The following is a 23,391-nucleotide window of genomic DNA, read 5'->3' as shown; positions in this document are numbered from 1 at the left end:
CAGTTGCAACCCTAGTTGGTTCATTATGTTACTAAATATTGTTACTATTGTTATCTTACTAACTATTGGAAACACAAATGTGTCCCAGTTTATTTCCTGTTCCTGTGTCTGTAAATGACATCAGACCTAAGCTGTTGCCTAGCAATGGAATTCCATTGAAAGGGTCTAACAGTAGATGCACACACCTTGAAAATGTATATCGTCATTTGTGCTCTGTATCCTTAACATTTTAAGCCAGGAAAATTATTTACATCCCAGATCGAACAACTAGATATTATATATGAATCGAGGCATTCCCTGTACCCTAAACACTGTATGTATGAATTGTAGTATGACATAATTTGCATTGTGAGCCATGTCAAATGTTCCTGCGTGATAACAATGGCAGTTTTAACATTTACAGGAAATGTACTTTGTATCTGAGTATCTTGTATCTGAGGTGCTTGTGCTGTTCTAACCTCCAAACACATTTTGAGAAGGCATTTAGGGAACAAATATCTTCTGTGGTGTTGCAGTCAGACTAAAAGTAGGGCAGCGAACACACCACAGGCTGAAAACGGTAGAGAAAGAGCCAGTAAGAAAGAGAGGAAGAAAAAGCAAGTCAGAAAGAGAGCAGCATGATGTTGGCACTCCTCCTCTTCTCCCTCTGTCCAGTTCTGACTTGTTATAGCGGTTCAGATGTGGGTCATTCTGAAGCCAAATGCCGATAATGTTCATTGACAGAAAAACATGTGTTTGTATCAAGTCTAACACGGCTACATATGCAGGCTCCAAAAAACAATTTTGCCACTGGAGAGCAGAGGACGAATGAAAAATGAAAAATAAAATGTTTTTAGACCGTTGCTGTGATAAAAAAAAAAATTGTATTTAGTTTACCGTAATTCCTGTGCTTGATTTCTTTAAAGTCCTACACTTGATGTCAGCATTACAACATTTTCTCTGTTTTCTCTCTGTCACAGGCAGGAAATGAGCACGTCACAAGCTTAAGTCAGCCACCATCGGGTAAGGAGCTGTTACCATGGCAACCTCTTTTTTTTCTACAACCTTGTCAGAAGGAACAAGGGAAAGAGAAAGTGGAGTTAAAGCCTCTGGCAAAGGCAGAAAAGGGGAGAATTCTGGTTATATGAAGGGTAAAAAAAATAGCCTCTTCCCTTGTTGAGTGATTTGTGCACTGTCTGGTACGTAAACTCACAGGTAACTCTCCTGGATAGTCGCCGTCGCTGACACACTTGCTTCCATTAATTAAGATACCCATCACAGACAGTGCTCAGACTGCGGTACTCCATCACTGTCAGACAGGCCTTAAAAGAATAATAGGTGTGTCTGGCTGCGACCTCTTAACAAGAAAGCCTTGTTTTATTGTGTATAATGACTGGAAGTCTATTTCAGTACTAATCAGGCGGATAATGTGAAGCATTAATAACACAATGCATGCTATTAGCAGTGCAGCATTGCAGCTGTATGTCCCTCTAAACATGTTTTTAATGATGTCAATGACATTGTTTTTATTTTCATGCGCCGGTCAATTTTCCAAGCTTTTGGCCTAGTTTGCTTCCATATCATGTCTTCTTTTAGGCTAGTGGAAAGAATACATCCTAAAATACATATTTAGGTGTTTATTTACAACACTTTGTCTATTTGCATCTGTATATTTCAATGCCCTATTTGCATATTTAAACATACAATTTTAGAAAACTCGCAATACAACAAATAACTGTCTTAATGAACATAATCAACCTGGGGGAGTGTCATGGTGATATCTATTAGTTACAATTTTTACACTATTCCCTGTGGTGTCTGGCAAAATGAATGGAATTTTACTTTACATATCTTTAAACACTGAAATCTGCATTTCAGTTGCACTTACATCATTTAATAACCTTTCTAGTTTCATTCATATTCTGAAAATGTTCAGGGGTTTGTTCCTGTTTCATTCTTAGATAGATAGATAGATAGATAGATAGATAGATAGATAGATAGATGGATAGATATACTTTATTTATCCCAAGCTATTCTTAGCCTGATTTATAGAACATTGTATTCCTAAAATCATGATGAAATGATACATAGAGATATCAAAACAACCTAAAAAGTCATATGCCAACATAATGGACCGAACATGCTTAACCTGGCTTAATCCTTATTTCTATTCTGGGAAATTACGCAAAGTAGCACATACTTAATAATGCAATACATAATTTGCACATTTAAACATAAAATTAAAGAAAAACTTTAACACAAAGAAAGAATTGTTTTGATGTAAGAAATCAACTTGTTTTACCTTATTCACCCTAGGGAAACACACGATTTTAACTTGCTAACATTTTAAATGCAGGTGCTTTAACCATGACAGCTGTCAAGTGCTGCTAGCTAAGTGATGACAGCCAAGTAGACACTGGCCTTAATTATGATCGTCATAGTCCTACGATGTATGCAAGCCACGTGGCAAACAGGTTAAGTGTCAACTGCAAAAAATATCACCATCTATATCAAATCTGTGTGAGTCATATCATAATTTCCTTGCAGCTGTAACAGAAACATCATGAGAATATTACTATGATTTAGAAATATTTCCTCTCAAAAAAAACAACAACCTCATTCTATGCTCCAATAATCTCTTTGGGCTGGCAGAGAGAGATAACTGCAGGACAGCAGGGTGTAAATAAAATGGAAAATGACAGTTTCTCACCACAGCACCTGTGGGGAGTCAGGGTGCAAGAAGAAACATCAGCAAAATGTAAATCAAACGCACATTTATCTGTAATTGACAGTGCTGAAATGTCTGTGTGTTTCACCAAAGCTGCCTTGCTGTTGTGCTGTACTATTTGTGCTGAAGGGAACGTGCTTATTTCTGGAGCTAGAATCCTTACCCAGAAACCTGGTTTCTGCAGCCAATTGAACGTCACCTTCCAAGTCTTGTGTCAGACATGAATGCATCATCATAAATTTGGGCTTGGCTCAGAGCTGCTCTTCAGCTCTTTCAGACACTTGTGTGACTCATGAGTGAATGAGAGCCATGACCTTGACAAGTTTCCCTGAGATCTCTCAAGCCTGACAGAGATGCACGCATGTTGACTATATGAGAAGACTGTCAAATATCACTGCAAGAGAAATGTGCTGTAGCTGTTAGGAGATGGAGATGGTAAACTGTTTACAGATTTGTCTTCTAAAAAAGGAAGCAACATGTACTGTATTGAGTGTGCAGGACATCAACTAATTGCATCATAGCGACCAAACCAGCCCTACCCATTAAATCATATAAGCAGTTGTTCCGGGACAACAAAAGAGAAGACAATAACAAAATAAAAGTTTGATTTGAAAACAACGTTTGTGCTATTTCTGCTAGCACAACAGTAGCTGAAATACATCATTTAGGTAGGCTAAGTATGTAATTTACTATTGTATTAGATACGATAAGTTAAAACACAACATAAACTGGGACAAGTTCTCACAATTATCTTATATTTCCTGGTTGAGACGTGAGAAATTATAATATTTATAAGAAATAGCCCAAATGTAGTTTTAAACCTTTTATATGAAATGTCCCTTTAATACTTTAATAATAATCAAAGTAAAAAAGAAAAGCAATTGATCAAAATAAGACCAAACTACTCAGCCAATAGTTTTCTAAACTAGTTGATAGTGGGCCACGCTGTAGTCCACATGTTTATTTGTACACTGGCCGCTTAGTCTTTTGATTATAATACACAAGCTGTTTCAGTGCCATATGAAATTGCAACATTTTATAATGAGGACGGCCCCCAGACCAAATCCTGCTTGCAAATCCTGCAGCCCTGACAGCAACAAACAGGAAGCCCTTTTGCTGTGTTGATCTGATTCTCATAACAATACAATATAACCCACAGAAATAAATGAGATAACATCAAAAACAGACCAACGCTGACTCCAAAAAGCCAACTCACCAGTCCTGCACAGCGCCGAAGGACTCCTCGTTGGTGATGTCGTACATTAGGATGAAGCCCATGGCCCCGCGGTAGTAGGCAGTGGTGATGGTCCTGTAGCGCTCCTGGCCTGCTGTGTCCTACGCACAGACAACATGATTTAGCACTGCTGTTAGCCAGCTGACTGTTATTTACACTGTCAGGCTCAGTAACATTGACATGACCCTGCACGGCACATATATGCATGTCCGAATGAGAAGTCATTATTAATCTGCAGCTATTCATACGTACTATGATCATGGGGGGATTTTGATATAATTGGCCCCACCAGCTCTCATACATAGGAGCAAGACATAGACTTAATAGCTGTTTAACCACTTTTTGTAGTTGTTTTGCATCTCTTTGTAGTCCTTACACATCTCTTTGTGGTTTTGTGTCTCGATTGTGTTAATATGTGTTTCATTGTAGTCATTTTCTGCATTTTTGCAGTTTCCTTTTCTTTGAAGTAAGTATGGGTCTATATGGTTGTTTTGTCCTTTTTTATAGTCATTGTGAGTTTCTTTGTGACCTCTTTGAGTCTCTTTGCAGCTGTTTTGTATCTCTTTGTAGTTCTTTTCTGTCTTTGTGGTAGTTTTTTGTCTATATGTGGTTGTTTTAACCTCTTTATAGCCATCGTAAGTCTCTTTGTGGCCTTTTTGCAGCTGTTTTGCATGTCTTTGTAGTTGTCTTCTGGTAGTTTTGTTTCACTTTTCTTTCTTTTCTGTTGGTCTTTTTGTATGTTTTCTGTTTCTTTGAAGTAAGTATGGATATATTTGTTGTTGTTTTCTCCTCTTTTTATAGTCATTATGCATCTCTTTGTGGCCTCTTTGAGTCTCTTTGCAGCTGTTTTGCATCTTTTTGTAGTGGCCCCTGTTTGGCCTCTTTGTAGTCATTTTATGTTTCTTTGTGGTCATTCTGTGTGAGTCTCTTCCTGGTTGGTACATGCCTCTTTAGGTGACATCTTGTAGGCCTGTGTCCAGCAGACCCATTCAGTAATTCATCCATGACTATGATATTCTTCAGTTCATATCTGAGCACAATCTAGCAATTGCATTTTTACATCTACATCACTTATGGCTACATTTGTTGTGTTCGCGATGTGGAAATAATCATTATGCTAACTGCCTCACTGGCTTTGCATTGATAAGATGCCAAAAACAGTGATTCAGTTTTGGCTGATGTGATTGATTCTTTTCTCTCCCCGATAAAATAATCGCTCAGCTGTGTTAAACACTGTGGTGCAGTATTCAGAGCTCAGCTCATGGCATGCATTTAATAGAAAAAGTGGCTAAAAATAGAGATGAAATGATTTCAACATTGGGAAACTGCTTGCTGTTCATGATAAGGCTGAACAAATTGCTCAAAGGCAAGGCAAGCAAGTGATTACACAGCATTCGAGGAGTAGTACATTGTACACAGATTACCCTGGAAACAAGCACCCACTGCAGCCTTTGCTACGAGATGTCAATGAAAATGCTAATGGCTCCTGATGCAGACAGATGAAGCTCTTCTGTAGTGAGTGAGGAAAAAAAAAGAGAAACGTGAACTCAGGAGTTTTGTTGTTTGTTCCAAGATGAAGAGATTTGTTGTGTTACGGTACGTTATATAATAATAAATCGCGGCGATGTCCCTCCTGTTTATACTGTATGTTTACTGCGGTGTTGTTCCACCCACAACAAATGTGTTTGCAGGCTTCTATGAGTCATGATGGAGCACTTCTGGCTGCTCCACTTGGCTCTTGTTAAACAGAAGCTCGACAGGCAGCAGTGGATTGTATTTGCCACAGTGGTTTTGCTTTCTGTCAGTCTGCACATGGCTGCAACAGTGTGCCTGTTATAGCCAGAGGACAGCTCTGACCTTCACTACACAGACAGAGCTCACAGCCTGCAGAGCGTCCACACACGCCACAGCTAGGACCTTTTGTCGGTTTACAATAACACCAAAGATGCATGTGAATGTGTGCATTTATAATGTCAGCAGCTAGAGTGTGTTGTATAAATAGCATCGTTAGTGGAGTGACGCTCTGAACAGCATAAAAGAACGAAGAATATGTTTTATTGATTTTTTCCTGTTACTGTAGATGTACCAAGTCATGATACAGTATGTATAAGTCATCTGAATGTTGTTGAGGTTAAATGCAGTCTTTTTTCTTGTCTGAATTCTGAGGCTTGGACATTTCAGTAGCCTATTGATTCCTTTCCATGTGCTCGACAATGACCTTTGCATTTCCAGGCTATTTTAGACAGCCGGCTCGCTTGTTCTCAGTTAAAAAGACAGAGCAGGAAAGGGGGAAAAAAATGCTGAGTCCCATGAATTGGAGCGCCTTGAAAAGCTTGTAGTCTGCAGCTCACCAGAAATCAATCCAAGAAGCTGACTGCTTCAAGTGGAGAGGTAGTGAACGGGGGCTGACATGCACCTGAACTCTTCTTCATTGAGTAAAGTGAGTTTTAGTTTTTCACGAGGGTTCATCTTGGCAACACTCTGCGATGTACTTCATTTAATACGACGATAGGGACAACTCTATGATGCATTCTGACTCTTTTATCTCCATCAGATTAATGGTGCGACTACCACAATGACATGAGCCAATAGCCATCACCTTAAATGGCCAGTTGCTGTAAGTCTCAGCTCTTTTTGAGCCCAATTAAAAAAGACAGGCCAATTAATTGGATACAAAGGCAATCTCCGAATATGCTTGTCTTTGCTAAGGATGAAAACACATTACTCCGATTAGGCAGTCATTTTGACTGTTCAGATCTAGTTTTCACATCCTGCCGGAGCGCTTTTTCTTTGTCTCTTTATGTGATTAGCAAATGGCAAACGTCTGGGGGTGGCTAGTTGCTGCAAAAGACAACTGTTTTGACATGAGAGAGCAAAACCTCTGAAGCAAATTTGCCATTTGGTGAAACACACAAAAGGAAATTTAAAAAAGAAGTGAGAAGAAGAGGAACTCTTACATATCTATCCCCTCACTATCTCGGAGGTATTACAAGACAATCTGCTTCAACAGCTCAGATGAACTCCTAATTAAACAGCCTCAGACATTCTTCAGTTTCCCACACATTCTGAGGAAGGTGTTGTTTCTGTGTTCCTCCCCGCTGTGTGCCAAACTAACACTTACTAGTCTCCTGTCAGTAATGTTGAGACTTCCATCTGTCTCCATACTTACATCATGGAGTGTTAAACCAAGGGAACCATAATATAGCCTCTCCTGAAGCTTCTTTCAATTAATTCGGCACACCCCTGATGTGCCACATGTTTTTATGGAGACTAACAGATAAAAAAAATATATATATTTGTTGTGAATTGAGACGCTGAAATTGAAACACTGGAATTATAAAAAGTCTTTTTTGTTGTTGTTTAGTTGTAGTAGTAGTCATATTTATTGTGTATTATAGTGTATAATATATATTGTGCATTATATAGACATCCTATATGTGTGTTGTTTGTTATATTGAATATAAAGGTTCAGGTTTCAGGTTTTATCTCATATTCTACATTGATCAATACTGAGCTATTTTAATCTATTTTATTTAATGAGTGTATTTCTTTTCCCTAGTGCTGATATTTAGTATGTTTTTTTTCTTCACTTTTCCTGTGCAATACCTTGACAATGTGCTGCTGTAATATAACAATCTTTTAACATGGTGAAAAATGTCACTTTATGAATGAAATGTCCTTTTTATGTAAATTAATCTTTTAAAATATTTAATGTGGTTACATTAGAGTCCTTTAATGGTTTATATACCTATATATGTACATAGAAAGCTGAAATGGTGAAACAGGCTTAGCCTGACATATACATTTTATTCTTTGACTGTAGTATATATAACATAATGCAAACAATAAGAGATGAAAAGAGGCGTGTGTCCAAGCATACCAAGCAAGCATGATCTTTCCTAAGAGACAAAAAACCCTTACTAAAATTGAATTAATGCATAGCTGATCCTATATATGCAAGACTTTTTTGTATGGCAAAAAGCCATCATGTTGCAATCTGTCACAGGCCTTTAAACATATTGATCTACAGAGAAAGATATGGGCAGGGGTCAGGAGAAAGTGGGCTCTGGGTAAAGATTGACAGCCTTTTACAGACAGGAGTCACTCAGAACACAAAGACGGAGAAAATGTGGGGGCTGGGCGTTTCTGATGAGCCCCTGCCCCCTTAGAGCTTAGGAAGTCCTCCAGGAGACCTTGGAAGACAACATGAAACAGGTTTCTTCCATGCATTAACTATGTTTCAGCATGCAAATTTTCCCAATTTACCTGAATTAAATGGACATTTGTGCATGGTTGGCATGACAGAAGAAACTGTGACATGATTGCTGTATGTATTATGCCTCGTACTTTGCTGCTTTGTGGTCTAGAAATGTGTTTTCTTTCTTTCATAGATTAGATTATTAAATCATATTAAAAACCTATATAGAGTTTAGCTTCTAAATAGAAGGTTTTATATGGAAAAAGCAGGTTCTTCAAGAGCTAACAGAAAATAAGTAAGTTATCCTCTTGTGCAGAATAAGCAAAAATAACATGTCTTTGACAGATATATACCACTTTTATCATCTGCTTTAAGCAGGAATCAAACATTTTGCTGCTCACTTCTAAATGTTTAATGCTTTGATGTTAATATTTCATACCCAGATCTGCAGTTTGATCCTCTTGTCATTCTTGTACACAGTCTTTACTTTGAAGTCGATGCCCACTGTGCTGACGAAGGCCGAAGTGAAGGCGTCATCGGCGTAGCGGAACAGGAAAGACGTTTTTCCCACACTGCTGTTGCCAATGATCAGCAGCTTGAACATGTAATCAAAGTTTTGGTCCCCTCCCTCTCCCTTTCCTTTCACATCCTGAGTGGCAGCCATCTGCAGAAAAACAAACAAAAGAGGCACTGAAAAGAATGCATTAAGAGTTTCACCTTGAGTTGAACACAGAGGATGTGAACCCAGCTTATAAGAAACTGATTATTTGTATTATATTGCAATAATCCAGTACAAGCTTGCTGTACAGGCCACAGATCAGAGGTGACAGAAGGCTGTGTCAGGCAAACCAGCATGACCAACGCAGCAAGCTGTTGTATTGATGAGTATTAGATAACCAGGATTTTAAAAAGCTGACTTTGTCTTCTCTAAAGCTTAAATGATTATTTGATCAAACTAAAGGATTATTATAAGAATAATACACCCATATTGTATTAGACCTAGTAGCCGATGTTCTGCATCAGCTGATGGGGCTTCTAATACTATCCTTATATCCTTGAACAAATCGTTTCAAACTAGAGTTTTCCATCTCAGTTAAAATGTTACTATTAATAGATGCAAACAAATTTCACCAGCCATTACATCTCTTTCTATATTAAAACTGCTATAGCCTGCTGTTGTATAAAAGGCATGTATCTTTCACCTTAACGAGCATTTCCGTGCAAGCTGTCAGCCGTCAGCGACCTAAGAGGACAAGAGTAGCCTACTACGAGCAAGATGTCAAGAGCACAGTCATCTTTGCTCCAAGGTGAATGTTTTGACAAAGCCATTGCGCTTATACACCAAATATAGGCAGCCTCCTTGTAGCCTATCCAGCTATAAAAAGATGCCGGACCTCAATCCTGTTCATCCTGCACCGGGTTTCTGTTCGCTTCCGTGTATGAAAAAAACACCACCGAGGCAGTATTTGCAAGGACACCGCTTTTTAAAAATATCAGTGCAAAGCTTGTATTTACACACACCACGATAAAACCAACGGTCCGATATGAAATTACACGATGTAGATGAGCTGGGAGCTGCATGCCAGCTAATGCTAGACGAGCTATTTTGTCCAGGAGGTCATTTTATGTATTAATTAATTTTTTCCACATAACTATTAATACATTAAAGTACCGAAACGCGTTAAGGACATTGTACGAACAAACCTGTTTTGAAGGCCTCGGCTCTATCTGTATCTGTCCCTGTTTTTGCAGAATACGGTGTATGAATTAGTGTCTAATGCAGGCGGTGATTATTTTTTCTTCCCCCCTCTCTGTGTGTCTTTCTCTTTGGAGCGCCGACCAATTTCAGCACCTGGGAGCTGTCCTCTCCGCTTAGGATGTGGCACGCGCCCCTGAGCTGACGAGACTGGCTCACGTGAGGCGAGCACGAGCAGAAGGGAAAGTGCGTGTCATGCGTTTCTCTGGCGTCACGGAAAGGTTCAAGAAGATGGGGGTTGTAGTTTTTTCAGGGTATGAGCGCAGAGACTGATGACGAGATCAAAAGTAGAGATCAAACTACATTATTCAGCATGCAGCGCGGCACAGCTGTCAGCAGCTGTGTGATTTACTATGGAAAAGGAGGAAAAAGCTTTGTAGTTCGTTTTAATGAGCCTGATATATTGCCTACAGACGCTCCCCATCACGGTGCAAGAGAGACTAAAATAAAACTGCAATACAAACCTTCGTTCATACTCTTAAGTGCATCTGAGTTATATCTGAATATCGGTTTGTTTCAACGTATGATGCTCACTCTCTCTCCATATATATATATATATATATATATATATATATATATATATATATATATATATATATATTATAGATAATCATGCATCTTACCTTTCCATACAAGTCCATTTTGTCTCTATTTATAAATCCTCTACTGAAGCTATAATAAACTCCCAGCTGGACAGTGCAATTTTTTTTCAGGAAGCAAATATAATGGCCTCTCCTTTTGCGTCACTCTCGCTCAGTCTTGCTGCCGTCCCCCCGCCCATGCAGCCAGCTCCGCTTCAGAGAACTAAGCAAATAAAGGAGGCCTGAGTGCTGATGAATATTATTATTGTGGGCCTTTTCAATAGGAGCAAGTGCAGGATGAGGCCAGGGCGGAAGTGGAGAAAAAAGGGCATCTTTGCAATTGTAATCACATCGCCCCCCTCTTTTAGGCTTATTATAACACCTGCATAATTAATTTGAAAGGTGCAAATGCGATTTATTATCACCAGGAAGTGAGGGGCTCATATCAGCTATGGTTCTCCTGTGTGCAGCTGCATTCTTTTAATAACTAACCTTAACCATCTCCTATTACTCATCTCACATCTGAAGCAGACATGCTTATAATAGTCCACTGTGCGCTAAGAAGCTCCACAGACAGACATAACAGACATTACATAAGCGAGGACTACAACTTGAATAAATCCTGTCTCTAGCTGTCAGGGTTCTTGTATCTGCCAGTGAGCAGACATTTGATAGGGCGTGTATAAAGTTATAGGGCGGGATGTGGTGCAAAGATTGCCCTTTGAGTGGAGGATCTGGGTGCGCAGCAGAGGGGGCGGGACAGGTAAGCTGCACAAGCATGTCTCTGTCTCTACACGTTTAGCTTGTATTGTGTGTTAGAGCTTCATGAATATGCCAAATCTGCACGCTACATGCGTGTATCTTGGTCGTAAGTAGGTCAATTATCCATTCGGTCGTTTACTTTTGAATATTTTTGCTCCGTTTTCGTCCAAAATAATTTCCTTCAGAGGCGCGTGTTGCGTCTTTCAGAAGCAGTTTTATAATAATCTAGTGGTGGAGGTCCTCTTTTCGAGAACATTTACATAACAGAATAACGAATAAACAAGCTGTCAGACAGTTTTAGAGCATGGGCTGAGAGTGGTAAACAAAACTTTTCTAGAAGGTTTCTGCATGAGAAAAGGCCACTGTGGCACCATCTGCTGTCGGACAAGATGCTGTGATATTTTTGTCATTCCCTGTGGTAATGATTGACAAAGAAATATTGGTCGAAATCCAAATAGCTGTTGCTTTAGAAGCCTCCTGACCTGTTAATATTATAGTGAGGTGCATTTGTTTACAAAGGGAAAATGTTTGGTTATTTTTATCCTGAGCAACCCTTATCTGTACAGTCTATGGAGCAGCCTTGCACTATATTCTTGACAGCTTTCCAAATGAAATTCAACAGTTTGAGATATCTAGATGAAAAAGTGTTTTACAGAATATTTTTTTACACCAGACACCAATAAAGATATTTCACCAAAATGACCAAAAACATTACACTCTATCTTTTGTACCCATCAATGAAACATTCTAGAGGTTGGCCAATCAACTGGTTTTAGTCAATGTCAGTTTCTATATAATATAAGTAACAAGAAAACTGCAGGAACACAAATGCCAAAGGATTGGGTTCATTTGGGAACAGTTTCTTTATTACAGCAAGTCCACCTCATACGATCACATCCGGTCAGGGTGTTGTTGTCTCCTCTTACTACCAGAAGCTGCAGATCAACACATTCTCATACCTAAACGTAGTGGTGGTAGTAGTAGTAGTTATAGTTTTAAACACATGGTAGTTGTTGTGAAATGTAGTTTGTTTAGGTTTTGGCAACAGAACTACTTGGTTAGGTTTAGGTTTAGGAGAAGTAAAATTACAAAATTTGTTATGTTAACTCAGCACTGTGGGGGGGGGGTCTCTTTAGTGGGGGAAATCTTGAATGTGTGCTGTTTGCTTGGAGCAGTTAACATTTGTGTCATTGATCAAATGTTGATTCAAGAGTTTTAATGTATGTAAGTTGTTGCTGAAAACCAATCATGCAACTTTTGTGATTTTTCATGAATGTCGATGGCTAGTCTAATAACACCCACCGCTAGGCTCTGACTGGTCGACTGATTCCTTATACCAACAAAAAGCACACCACAATTATCAATTAGGATGCATCTTTTGTGGAGCTTTAGTAATCAATATTTGGTCGGGCTAGATTATAATATAGAGCTCTTCAGAAATATTTCCTCACAAAAAGCCTTTTATAAGCTTAATTAATTGCCCTTCATTTCCTGTATTTTTTAACCACATTGATGATAGTTTGCAATGGAGGACTCCATTGAAGTGATTCTGCAGGACGATTGCAGGAGCTGTTCTACAAACAGACACCATCCCGTCGTGTCGGCCTGCACAGGTGTTCTGCTCACAGGCCTGTACGGAGTGTGGAGCCTGTTTGCTGTGCCTGGGTTCCGCAAAGTCCCCTGCAACCTCAAGGTGCTTAAAATGTTCCCATTATGTTTTTCGCTGCCTGCTTTGCCTTCTTCCCATCATCTCGAATACCAGATGCTGCATGTTTGTGTGAAGACTTGCACACTAACAATAATTTGCTTTATTTTGGAGCATTTTTCTCCATGTTAGCAAGAAGAAAATGGTAAGTCCATAATTGTCAGTATGTTTTATGGAGAGCTGCACTGTCTTCTACAGTACATCAGTCAGAAGTGGTTTTCGTCCATTGCTGCAACATAATGGATCAGATCAGGTACTATTTTTGTTTCGCTGTCGGTACAAGATGAACAGGAAAACATGATGATCAGGATCAAAATTTGTTTTGACATTTTCACATAAAGAGAAGCTGTTTTAAAGCTAATACTAACAACCTAAAGTTATTAAAATGTAATTGCTTTTGCACTTATGATTAATATATTTCTGACATGTGTTTTCCTTTTATGATAAACAACATGATGCTTTGTTTCTGCTGCCAACTGTATCTCACATATACTTTTACAATATCAGAGATTAAACCCAGTTCACCACAGCTAGAGACTGCAGAATTTGTCATTCAAGCAGATATTGTGTTGCACTTAAAAAGTGAGTGGGCGATCAGACTCAAGGTTCACAGCACTCAGAAGACTTGACTTATGAGCGGAAGTAAATGTAATATGAAGCATATCTTTTCAAATAGAGGGAGCAGTTTATGTTGCTGTAGTGTCATGATTATTATACTGAGATTTTAATAAGTTGTTTTATTTTAGGTTGCATATATATGTGGGGGGGCTGTGAAAGACAGATGAAAGGAATGCTGCATCCATAAAATGACCATTCCTATATCAGTGACTCAGTCCGTGTTACCTTGAGCTTGTCAACAAAAACTTTCTTGTTCTTGCATCATGCCTCAACTGCGAATAAGAAATCTAATAATGTAGTACATTCTTGAGGAATTGAAGTATTTGGCGGCTGCATTTTAACAAAAGCAAAACTCTTTCAAAACATCAATCTCACACAACTTGTGCAGTCAAAGTGTCAGATTTATCCAGGCGTATGCTCCGTAGTTCCAAACATGTATTTTTGCTAAAATCATTCTATTTAAAATATTTTCACATTAACCAGCTCACACTTGTGTAAGACAGCTTTCAATGTACTTGGAGTGTAAGAAAATATTGATACACTTAGCATTTTGTGATGTTGTATCAATTCTCAGGAACTACTAGCAGACAAATTGCGGAAAAAGTAGTGCTATGATGTTTGATGTTACAGGGACTGTGATAAATGCAGATCCTACTCTTCAGATTTTAATGCATATGGTGGTGTGTGTTCTTAGTCTTGATTTAATTCCATTAAATTAGAATAAAAAGTTGCAATATATTGATTGTAACTCATATCGTATCTGTCGATCCTTGCCAATGTTCAGAGTAGTGGTTACACATTTCTTGTTCACTGGGGAGCGATATGACAAACGTATTGATAATAAGAGATATAAAATATTCATTTTAAGGGTGAAGTATTGTTTTAAAGAGACTTGTATTGCAACTTGAATCAAGTAGTCATATAAGTCATATCTCAATATATGTTTGTACTGTGGTGCAGGTGCCATATTTGCCCTCCAGTAAAGGTCAGACACTGAACATTATGCATCTGCTCAAGGGACGAACGGGTCGCTTAGCAGATCTGGGATCAGGAGATGGAAGACTGGTCAGTGAGTGATTGTTTCTGAATAAAATACATTCACATGTGGCCAAAAGCTGAGAGAAAATCTCACTCTGAAACTTTATTTCATGTAGATTGGTAAATCGAGTGTGTTTTGTATCCTTGTGCTGTAGTTGTATTTTTACACCATCACATTTGATTTTCCAGGTGTTTGCGGCTTCTTCTGCTGGCTTCCAGTGCACAGGGTTTGAGATTAACTCTATTTTAGTGGCCTATGCCAGGAGCAAGGCCCACTGGAAGGGAGTGCCCTCCGGCCATGCAACCTTTGTTAAAGACGACTTCTGGAAGGTATGACTTGACAAAATAATTGCTTTCCTCACACATGATTGTTATACGATCATATTTTGTGTCTCTTTTCTGTCATAGACTGATTTATCTACATACAACAATGTGACAGCATTCCTTGCTCCAGGAGTGGTGAGTTTTCCAGCCATGAAATATGATTTATTTCCCTTCCTGCAGATCTTTTGACACTGTATAGGTCATATAGCATACATAGCATTTGTTTTCTGAGCAACGAATTGAACCTTCTCTGGCTGGTTTACAGATGGAGGTCCTGGGTGAGAAGCTTTTGAAAGAGCTTCCAGATGATGCTTATGTCATTGCTTGTCGTTTTCCTTTCCCCAACTGGCCACAACAATCCTCTGTCGGCTCCGGTCTTGACCAGGCTTTTGCTTATAATATGAGCACTGTGCGCTCATTCATGAGAGATGTGCCAAAAACATTGGTGTAAGCCACTGTCTCAGGGTTATTTTTTTTCTTTCACTTGTCACTCTCAACTGCACTGAGGCATTTTTTCCCCCTTCTGTTTCTTAGACCACAAATTAACATAAAAATAGAGATGAGAAAACACATTATTATCAGATAATCATAAATAATTTGAGCAAAGGAACTGCTGAGCAACGATCACAAATGATCCTTTGGAAAGATGTCTTTAAACATTGCAAGGATGAGAGGGACTCTGACTAAGCAAGATGTCAGGATGATTTTAACATCACTGATCCCCTGCAGTAGTTGTTCAAGAGCAAAGCCAGAACAAACTGAGTCTTTGCCATCCTGCTGGCAATCTAACAAAATTATCCAGAATACAGCTGCAGATCTTTTTCTAAGAGCTACTCATTTTACTTCCACATCAACATTAATCAACCAAAGCATGCTTGGAGTGAGGTCAATGTATTTGTATGTTATTCAGTAGTGTTGTCCTACATTGGTTATTGGAGGTTATAGATAGAATTATTTGTTTGTTTAGTTGTTCTTCAAGGAAAACAGCTCAAGGCTATTCTGAGATGCATTCCTCGTCTCCTAGACAATCCGGCTAGACACAAAGATATTTTTATGTTGTGGGCAGTCGAGAATAATGGCCTGTTTCACCTGATGCTTCTCGGTCATATGGAATATGTAACCGGGTAGAGAAATAGACTCCTCAGTCTGAGAACCATGAATACATGTGTCATCCTCTGCTTGCTTGTAAGTGGTCAGACAAGAGATTTCAATCTGATATGCTGTAGTCAAGGCCATTTGAAAATGAAAAACAAGATTTGTTTTTGATTCATATTAAAATTTTAATAACTTAGAGAGATAAGCATCCTGAACATTTTTAGCATGTTCTCATAAATGTCTGGCTGTGATTTTATTTGAATAGAGATGCAGAGTAAAGATTTCTCAACATCTTTGTTAAGATAACAAATTTGTGCAGTTTTGATGGAGAAATCTCTCAGTATTGCATATAACTGAAACTGTCTCAGTGTAGCACTCGCAGTGCTACACTGAGACATTATTATTATTTTTTAACAGTTCAGAGGTCATTGAAATACACTAGAACACAAAACTTCCAATGCATTGCCACCTCTACAACCTTTTCACTCATATTACCGCTGAGACTCCTCTAAACACATGGATGGATTACTGCACGGATCTACTGGGCACAGACACAGGCCCAAAGTGTCAGGGCCCTCCATAGCTTTCACCTACAAAATGTCACTGAAATACACCAACCAGAAAGAGACTCAAAGTGACCACAGAGAAACATAATATGAGTAAAAAGAGACTGAAGGTGCTACAAAGAGATACAAAACAGTGCAAAAAGACTCACAATGACTATGACTAAGAGACACAACATTATTACAAGGGGCAAAAATAACAATCCACATAAAATGGGCTAAACAACTATAAGGTCTGTGTGTCTTGTTTCTATGTAGGAGCGATGGGGGGGCGGGGGCTTTTGCATATCCGTGCCCAGGGGCCCTTTGTTCCATAATCTGCCCATGACTAATTAAGTCTTACATATATATATACAATTAGTCGTTAATAAGCATGGTTTCAAAGGTGGAACGGGTTTCTGTTCGGTATACTTTAAAAAGTATCCACCTATAAAATGTCCACCTGAGGGTGCTAGAGCTCCAAACTGAGTTTGGTGCAAGAAGACAGGATGAGGTGAGCCTGAATAGAATACAGATAGTGTTTATCCTCTGCATAGTGGATATTTTATCGACCAAATACCTCAGACGTCCAACCACTTTAATTATATGTTGCACCAAAATGTTTAAGGTCCATTCATCTACCCAGCTTCCATTAACAACATAGATAAACTACAGAATACGTTGGTTTGTATTATTGTTGTGAATGGCAGTTGATAATAAGGTTAATAATGACATTAAAAAAAAACTAAAAAATAATTATTAAATAACAGGATCCCCTTTGGTTTCATGTCCGTGCCATCATCAACACCAATGTACATGCAAGGGAATCGATATGAGGCAGACCTCATGCTCTCATTTCACACCGTGACGTCAGAGAGAGGGCGGCAGACAGTGGGGTGGGGAGGGTGCCAGGGTATAAAGCCTCGGAGACGGACTCTCCAGGCTGCATTCTGAGTGCGGGACGATAAAGCACCTCTGATGGAAGTACAGAGAAATATCACGCCCCAACAGACTAACAGCAGCAGCATGTGTGAGTCGACGCAGAGGTCGAGCGAACCTCGGCGAAAGAGAGTGGATGAGCGCAGTGCGCCCTCGGAGATGGCCCGGATAATCACTGACCCCGTCACGGGGAAGTGCTACTGCCGTGGGAAAGTTTTGGGCAAGGTAGAATCTTTAGCCGACTTTTTCTTGGATTTACCACGTAACGTGAAGACGCAGCATGTTAACAGTATTTTTCCTTTTTCCAGGGAGGGTTTGCTAAATGCTACGAGATGACCGACCTCTCTACCAGCAAAGTTTATGCAGCCAAAATCATCCCGCATGCACGCGTCTCCAAACCTCACCAACGAGAGAAGGTAAGCTTTGCGCGGCTCTGATGCCTGTGCGCACTGGTGCGTCTGGACAGCAAATGTAACAAAACTGCCTATTGTTTCAATCGTGACCCTTTTGTCTTTTCCCCCTGCTAGATTGACAGAGAAATTGAGCTGCACCGAGTACTGCACCATAAACATATTGTGCACTTTTATCACCATTTTGAGGATAAGGAAAACATCTATATCCTGTTGGAATACTGCAGTAGAAAAGTAAGTGCTATTTGTCCCACACTAAAGTCTTAAACTACTGTACTTTGTTCCGGCCACTGCTGTGTTTCAAATTTGGATTACACCTGCATTGCACCTAAAGTCAACGAGGCAGCACTCAATGTGCTCCTACTATAAAAGACAGCTAATGTTTTAACTATTGTATGATGCAGCAGATCTATAGAACTAGTTTTATGACATTAAATAAAATCACTTTGTGTCTTTGGAGTAAAATGTGTATATGAAGAAAAATGTAACTTCAGGAAACCGCTCTATAATCAACCCCTTTGCTATGTTTTATCTTTTTGCAGTCGCTAGCCCACATCCTGAAGGCTCGAAAAGTGCTTACAGAGCCAGAAGTCCGTTATTATTTAAGACAGATTGTATCTGGACTCAAGTACCTGCATGAACAGGATATCCTTCACAGAGACCTGAAACTTGGTAAGGAATCTTTATGCACCAGAGACTCTGCTGAGACACTTTGTGCAGAATTGTAACAATGCATTCTGTATAGAGAGGATTTTTTTTTTCTCACCCACTTTTTCCTCTTTCTGTGATCAGTTCATCAGAAGATCTGTGTAGTATATTTAGCCTTTGATCCTGGGTTGAATATCAAGTGCTCATCATCTCAATCCCTTTCTTCCCTACAGGTAACTTCTTTGTGAGTGAGTCGATGGAGCTGAAGGTCGGGGACTTTGGTCTGGCTGCCAAGTTGGAGCCGGCAGGAAACAGGAGGAAGACGATCTGTGGAACTCCCAACTACCTGTCCCCTGAGGTGCTCAACAAGCAGGGCCACGGCTGTGAATCAGACATCTGGGCCCTTGGCTGTGTAATGTGAGTAGGCAAAGTGTTTAGGCAACTTAAAGGTTATGTAATGGTAGAAATTATTATTAAATAAGAGCCTCATAACAGATAATCAGATTAAAAATTCACAATTGCATCAGATTTCATGGACTTGTGCATACCTGTTTGGTCTTTCAGTTTTGTGCTCACTTTTGCACTCCATCCCGCTCCAGGTACACCATGCTGTTGGGCAGGCCACCATTCGAAACCACCAACCTGAAGGAGACATACAGGTGTATTAGAGAGGCACGTTATTCGCTGCCATCCTCCCTGTCGGCACAGGCTAAGCAGCTCATCATCAGCCTGCTAGCCAAGATCCCAGAGGACCGACCCAACCTGGACCTCATTCTGAGGCATGATTTCTTCACACAGGTTAGACACCAATTTTCGCCTCCCTGTCTGTCTGCACCGTGTGTTCTCACTAAATGTCACTCTGTAGGAGTGGAACACAGACCCCCTTCCCACCAGCCGCACACTGACCCACTTTGGTTCTCTACAGGGCTTCAGTCCAGAGCGTCTGCCGGCGAGCTGTTGCCATTCAGCACCAGATTTCCACGTCTCCAGTCCAGCCAAGAGCTTCTTCAAGAAAGCTGCCGCTGCGCTCTTTGGTGGGAAGAGAGACAAGGTCAAATACTATGAGACTCTGAGTGAGTATTACATCAACCACAGAGCACTCATGTACCTCTTCAAACGCCACTTGTCACAACAGCCAGTTATCTTTCACTTTGTAAAATTGTGGTTGCTACAGGAGACGTCTAAAATCGAGTTTATAAGATGATTACAAGCACTTTATCACTCACTGCTCTGATGCCAGTCTACGTAAGGTCATGCTCTAATATTTTGTTTGCTGTCATTGCCTTTGATAGATAAATTAACCAAAGAGGAAGAGGAGATCTACAAACTGCAGCATGACCTGGAGAGAACGGTCATCAGCCAGCAACAGAGCAAAAAGATTTCAGAGGTAAGCAGTCATTCATTCAGCACAAAACAGGAAATTTAGAGTGTAGGTGGTGTTGCAGGCACATAATTCACACAGCCATTTAATAAACGGGCAGATTTGAGATATCATGTTGAGGAGAATCCAATGAGTCACTCTGGTGCCGCACTTTATAACAAGCCCAGTTTCAAAGCAACTGAAAACCACTTATTTTCAACCTTTTAAGCCAACCACTTTGCATCTGTGGGTGACTGCTTAGTCATAGTAGGAAGAGTTGCATATTCTCACCCCTGTCGTCACTCATTCTCACCTTCAGAATGGAAGTCTACTTCCGCCATCTGCAGAGAGCCCCGTTGGCCCGGCAACGGAGAGTCAGTCCCCGACGGCTCGAGATACCATCCGTCTGATCGTCAGGGGGAGTCTTGGGAGCTGCAGCAGCAGCAGCGAATGTGAGTTCACCACCCGTTATTACACACAGCCCTGTGATCACAGACTGACAGAAACAGTTGTTATATAACTGTATATTACACACTAGAAAACTGATTAAGTAAAATGGATTAAAGAGAGATTTAATGCAACAGCTAGAGTGCAAATACTTTCTTGCACTGCACCGACATGACCCCTGTTGTTGTTGTTGTTGTTGTTTCTGAAGGCCTGGAAGACAGCACGACAGGAAGCGTGGCTGAGACTGTTGCAAGTGTGTTGAGGGGATGCCTGGAGAATATGCCTAAAGGTGAGACCTATTCATGTGGTTATTGATCACATTATTCCACACTAAAAGGTTTTGTTATACAACTAAAGCTCATTATCTGTATTTGACCTTGAAATGTCAGAACAGTGAACCTGGAGGACATTTGAGAAGAAAAAAAATCATCATTCTGTTTATTTTGGTCTAATATTGAGATCATGATGACTTAAGATTACTCATTAATTTTTAATGAAGAAACATTTAATTAACTTTTTAATGAAAACTTCTTGAACTGATAATAATTCACCAGAAAAAACAATATTAAATCCATTGTTTAAAAAACAAATGCATACATAAGACCAAAATAAATGTATAAGATAAAATATCTTATAATGCACTGCAACAACCTACTAAAAACTCCTAAACATATATTAAAACTGAATGTGGCAGAATCATTTTCAGTTTGCTTATCTTGTCTTTATAATGGAAGTCAAAATCATAATTACAAAGAAAATTTGATTATTCGCCCTGACCTACTTTTAACAAAGTCAATAATTGTTTGAAGTTATACAGTTTATTTTGTCAGTTATTTATTAATTGTCCTCGTAAATGTATTCTAATCCTCCTCTTCCTGTGTGTTCGCACCCTGCAGCCGACGACGTTCCTCAAGGCTCAAATAGCTGCAGTCTTCAATGGGTGACTAAATGGGTGGACTACTCCAACAAGTACGGCTTTGGCTACCAATTGTCTGATCACACCGTGGGAGTTCTCTTCAACAACGGCACTCACATGAGCCTCTTGCCAGATAGAAAGTATGCACCGTTCAATCCTTTCACAATACTCCACCTTCAGTTTGACAGTTATTCGTCACTACATCAATAGATAGGTCTTGTTTAAACATGCAGTAGTACATAGAGCTCTAAAGAACCTGTTAGTGGTTTGACATAATTAAAGGGATGGCCTGACGTGTTTGAGGAAATTAAGTAAATTATCTTTTCTTTGTCCTAACGTGAGAAAATCATATAAACCTTCAGGCTTCATTTCAACAAAAGAAAAAAAAATTCAAGTCAAGAATACCAGCAGATTTTAAATATCAAACAAATCCATTCATGTTTGATCAATGTATGTAGTGTTTATCTGAGTGTTAACTGTGTTTATCTGCTTTTCTCTTTCTCTTCAGGACCATCCATTACTATGCAGAGTTGGGCCAGCGCTCTATCTTCCCCACTTGTGAGGTCCCTGAACACTTTGTGGGCCAAGTGACTATACTCAAGTACTTCTCCCACTACATGGAGGAGAACCTCATGGATGTAAGTAAATCTCTCTATTCCCCCACTCCCCTTTCTGTAATCTCTGTCTTTTGTCTTCCCATCCCCTGAAGCATTAGAAATGGTATTTTTCAGGTTGCAACCTGTCTAATCCTTCTGTGTTGCTCTTTTGCTTTCTCAGGGCGGGGACCTGGGTAGTATGACAGATGCACACATGCCCAGACTGTACCTGCTGCAGTGGCTCAAGTCCGACCGCGCCCTCATGATGCTCTTTAACGATGGAACTTTCCAGGTAAACACACACACCATCACAAGACACCGCCATTGCTGGGCATGCTCAGAGGAGCACAGAACAGCATAGGAAAATGAAAAAGATAGCCTGAATGGGATTTGCCCATGATTCGTAGAGAATAAACTAATAAATGCACTTTGTTTTATCTCCAAAGATCAACTTTTACCACGACCACACCAAGATCATCCTGTGTTGCCAGAGAGATGAGTACATGCTGACATACATCAATGAGGACCGCGTCTCCAAAACCTTTAAACTCAGCTCCCTGCTGACGTCTGGGTGTCCCACCGACCTGCGCGAGCGCATGGTGTACTCTCTCAACATGCTTCTGCAGAGATGCAGCTAAACCCACAATGATTTTGGATGGCGTTACACCGACACAAATCTACGCATCGTGCTACTGCAGTGCTGCATATGAACCAGGATTCGGAAAGAATCTGTGTGGGAAGGACGAGTTTGAGGATGGACCTGTGAGAAGTTAATTAACATTCCTCGCTGTTGCACCTTCGTGACTCAGCAGAGGTGTAGGTGAAAAAACAAGGACAGACTCTGTGGATGGGGGAAATTAAATGTAGCACAATGGCAGTGGATGGAAAAGGGCTCATTTGTATGTTGATTGTTGGAAGATGGAAAAGACGGAGCATGTTGGAGTAAGGATGTTGGTACGAATGTGAACCCAAGATGTTTGGGGGGAAAAGAGGGATGTTTTGAAAGTAAAGATGAACGCTGGGCTGGCACCAGCTTAAATGTGTACAGTACGGTTGATGCTGTTTTGTAGAGTCCATAAACTGATGCTCTGAATGTAACCAGGGCTATACTGTAAAATATTGTAAATTATGTACAGTGTATGTCACAGCCAACTCTGCAATGCAGACAAATAATTTGCTAATGTGTGTGGATGCTACAGAGTTTGGCTCTTTATATGTGTGAGTGAGTGTGTGTGTGAGTGGGAGGAATGTAACATCACACTAACTTTCAAAACTGTGATTTGTCCTCTTTCATGATGTATGGACTCAGCACATTGAGCTGGAAACCAGAGGGTTAATGTGAGGGAGGAGGAGAGAGGGAGAGAATTACATTTTTAAAGAAAGGGGAAAAAAGTACCAGGTGTCCTTTAAGGATCCCTCAAGAGCCATTATCACCATGGTAGAAAATGTCCTAAATAACTTATTGTGTAGAAAAAGTGCAGTATTTATTTATTTAATAATAAAGAGCCTTTTCTA

At 39.9% G+C, this 23,391-nt stretch overlaps 3 protein-coding genes across 4 annotated transcripts in view; 2 read left to right on the top strand and 1 right to left on the bottom strand.

The window, feature by feature from the left end:
• Positions 1 to 16,837, top strand: part of si:dkey-190g11.3 (uncharacterized protein LOC567059 homolog) — an 18,489-nt gene extending 1,652 nt beyond the window's left edge. Inside the window, exons 2-7 of the mRNA XM_059336496.1 lie at positions 960 to 1,002; positions 12,758 to 12,931; positions 14,522 to 14,626; positions 14,789 to 14,929; positions 15,008 to 15,058; positions 15,189 to 16,837. Of these exons, the coding sequence (XP_059192479.1) occupies positions 12,764 to 12,931; positions 14,522 to 14,626; positions 14,789 to 14,929; positions 15,008 to 15,058; positions 15,189 to 15,374 (651 nt within the window). The 5' untranslated portion in view covers positions 960 to 1,002; positions 12,758 to 12,763 and the 3' untranslated portion in view covers positions 15,375 to 16,837. The remainder of the gene's footprint in view (positions 1 to 959; positions 1,003 to 12,757; positions 12,932 to 14,521; positions 14,627 to 14,788; positions 14,930 to 15,007; positions 15,059 to 15,188) is intronic.
• The window catches only part of rab3c (RAB3C, member RAS oncogene family), a 24,473-nt gene extending 5,779 nt beyond the window's left edge, over positions 1 to 18,694 (bottom strand). Inside the window, exons 1-3 of one of the 2 annotated variants that reach the window (XM_059336494.1) lie at positions 18,680 to 18,694; positions 8,579 to 8,803; positions 3,924 to 4,042 (exon numbers count right to left, since the gene is read on the bottom strand). In XM_059336494.1, the coding sequence (XP_059192477.1) occupies positions 3,924 to 4,042; positions 8,579 to 8,803 (344 nt within the window). In that variant the 5' untranslated portion in view covers positions 18,680 to 18,694. Of the gene's footprint in view, positions 1 to 3,923; positions 4,043 to 8,578; positions 8,804 to 9,843; positions 9,983 to 18,679 lie in introns of those variants that run through there. The other variant, XM_059336493.1, reaches the window with a different exon arrangement.
• On the top strand, positions 17,499 to 23,391 carry plk2b (polo-like kinase 2b (Drosophila)). Its single transcript, XM_059336492.1, has 14 exons — positions 17,499 to 17,724; positions 17,808 to 17,915; positions 18,027 to 18,143; positions 18,452 to 18,581; positions 18,791 to 18,974; positions 19,157 to 19,355; positions 19,483 to 19,630; positions 19,850 to 19,944; positions 20,237 to 20,369; positions 20,573 to 20,653; positions 21,261 to 21,420; positions 21,789 to 21,918; positions 22,058 to 22,168; positions 22,323 to 23,391. The coding sequence occupies exons 1-14, from the start codon at positions 17,539 to 17,541 to the stop codon at positions 22,512 to 22,514; spliced, it is 1,974 nt and encodes a 657-aa protein (XP_059192475.1). The 5' UTR covers positions 17,499 to 17,538; the 3' UTR covers positions 22,515 to 23,391.

The sequence above is a fragment of the Centropristis striata genome, chromosome 7, assembly GCF_030273125.1.
Source record: "Centropristis striata isolate RG_2023a ecotype Rhode Island chromosome 7, C.striata_1.0, whole genome shotgun sequence".
Lineage (NCBI taxonomy): Eukaryota > Metazoa > Chordata > Actinopteri > Perciformes > Serranidae > Centropristis > Centropristis striata.
This window is presented reverse-complemented; position numbering and strand designations above follow the sequence as displayed.

Coding starts and splice junctions, on each gene's coding strand:
- plk2b (XM_059336492.1), top strand. CDS start 17,539: ATGGAAGTACAGAGAAATATCACGCCCCAACAGACTAACAGCAGCAGC. Junction 20,370..20,572: donor CTGCAGCAGCAGCAGCGAAT/GTGAGTTCACCA, acceptor TTGTTTCTGAAG/GCCTGGAAGACAGCACGACA. Junction 21,919..22,057: donor TGGAGGAGAACCTCATGGAT/GTAAGTAAATCT, acceptor TTGCTTTCTCAG/GGCGGGGACCTGGGTAGTAT.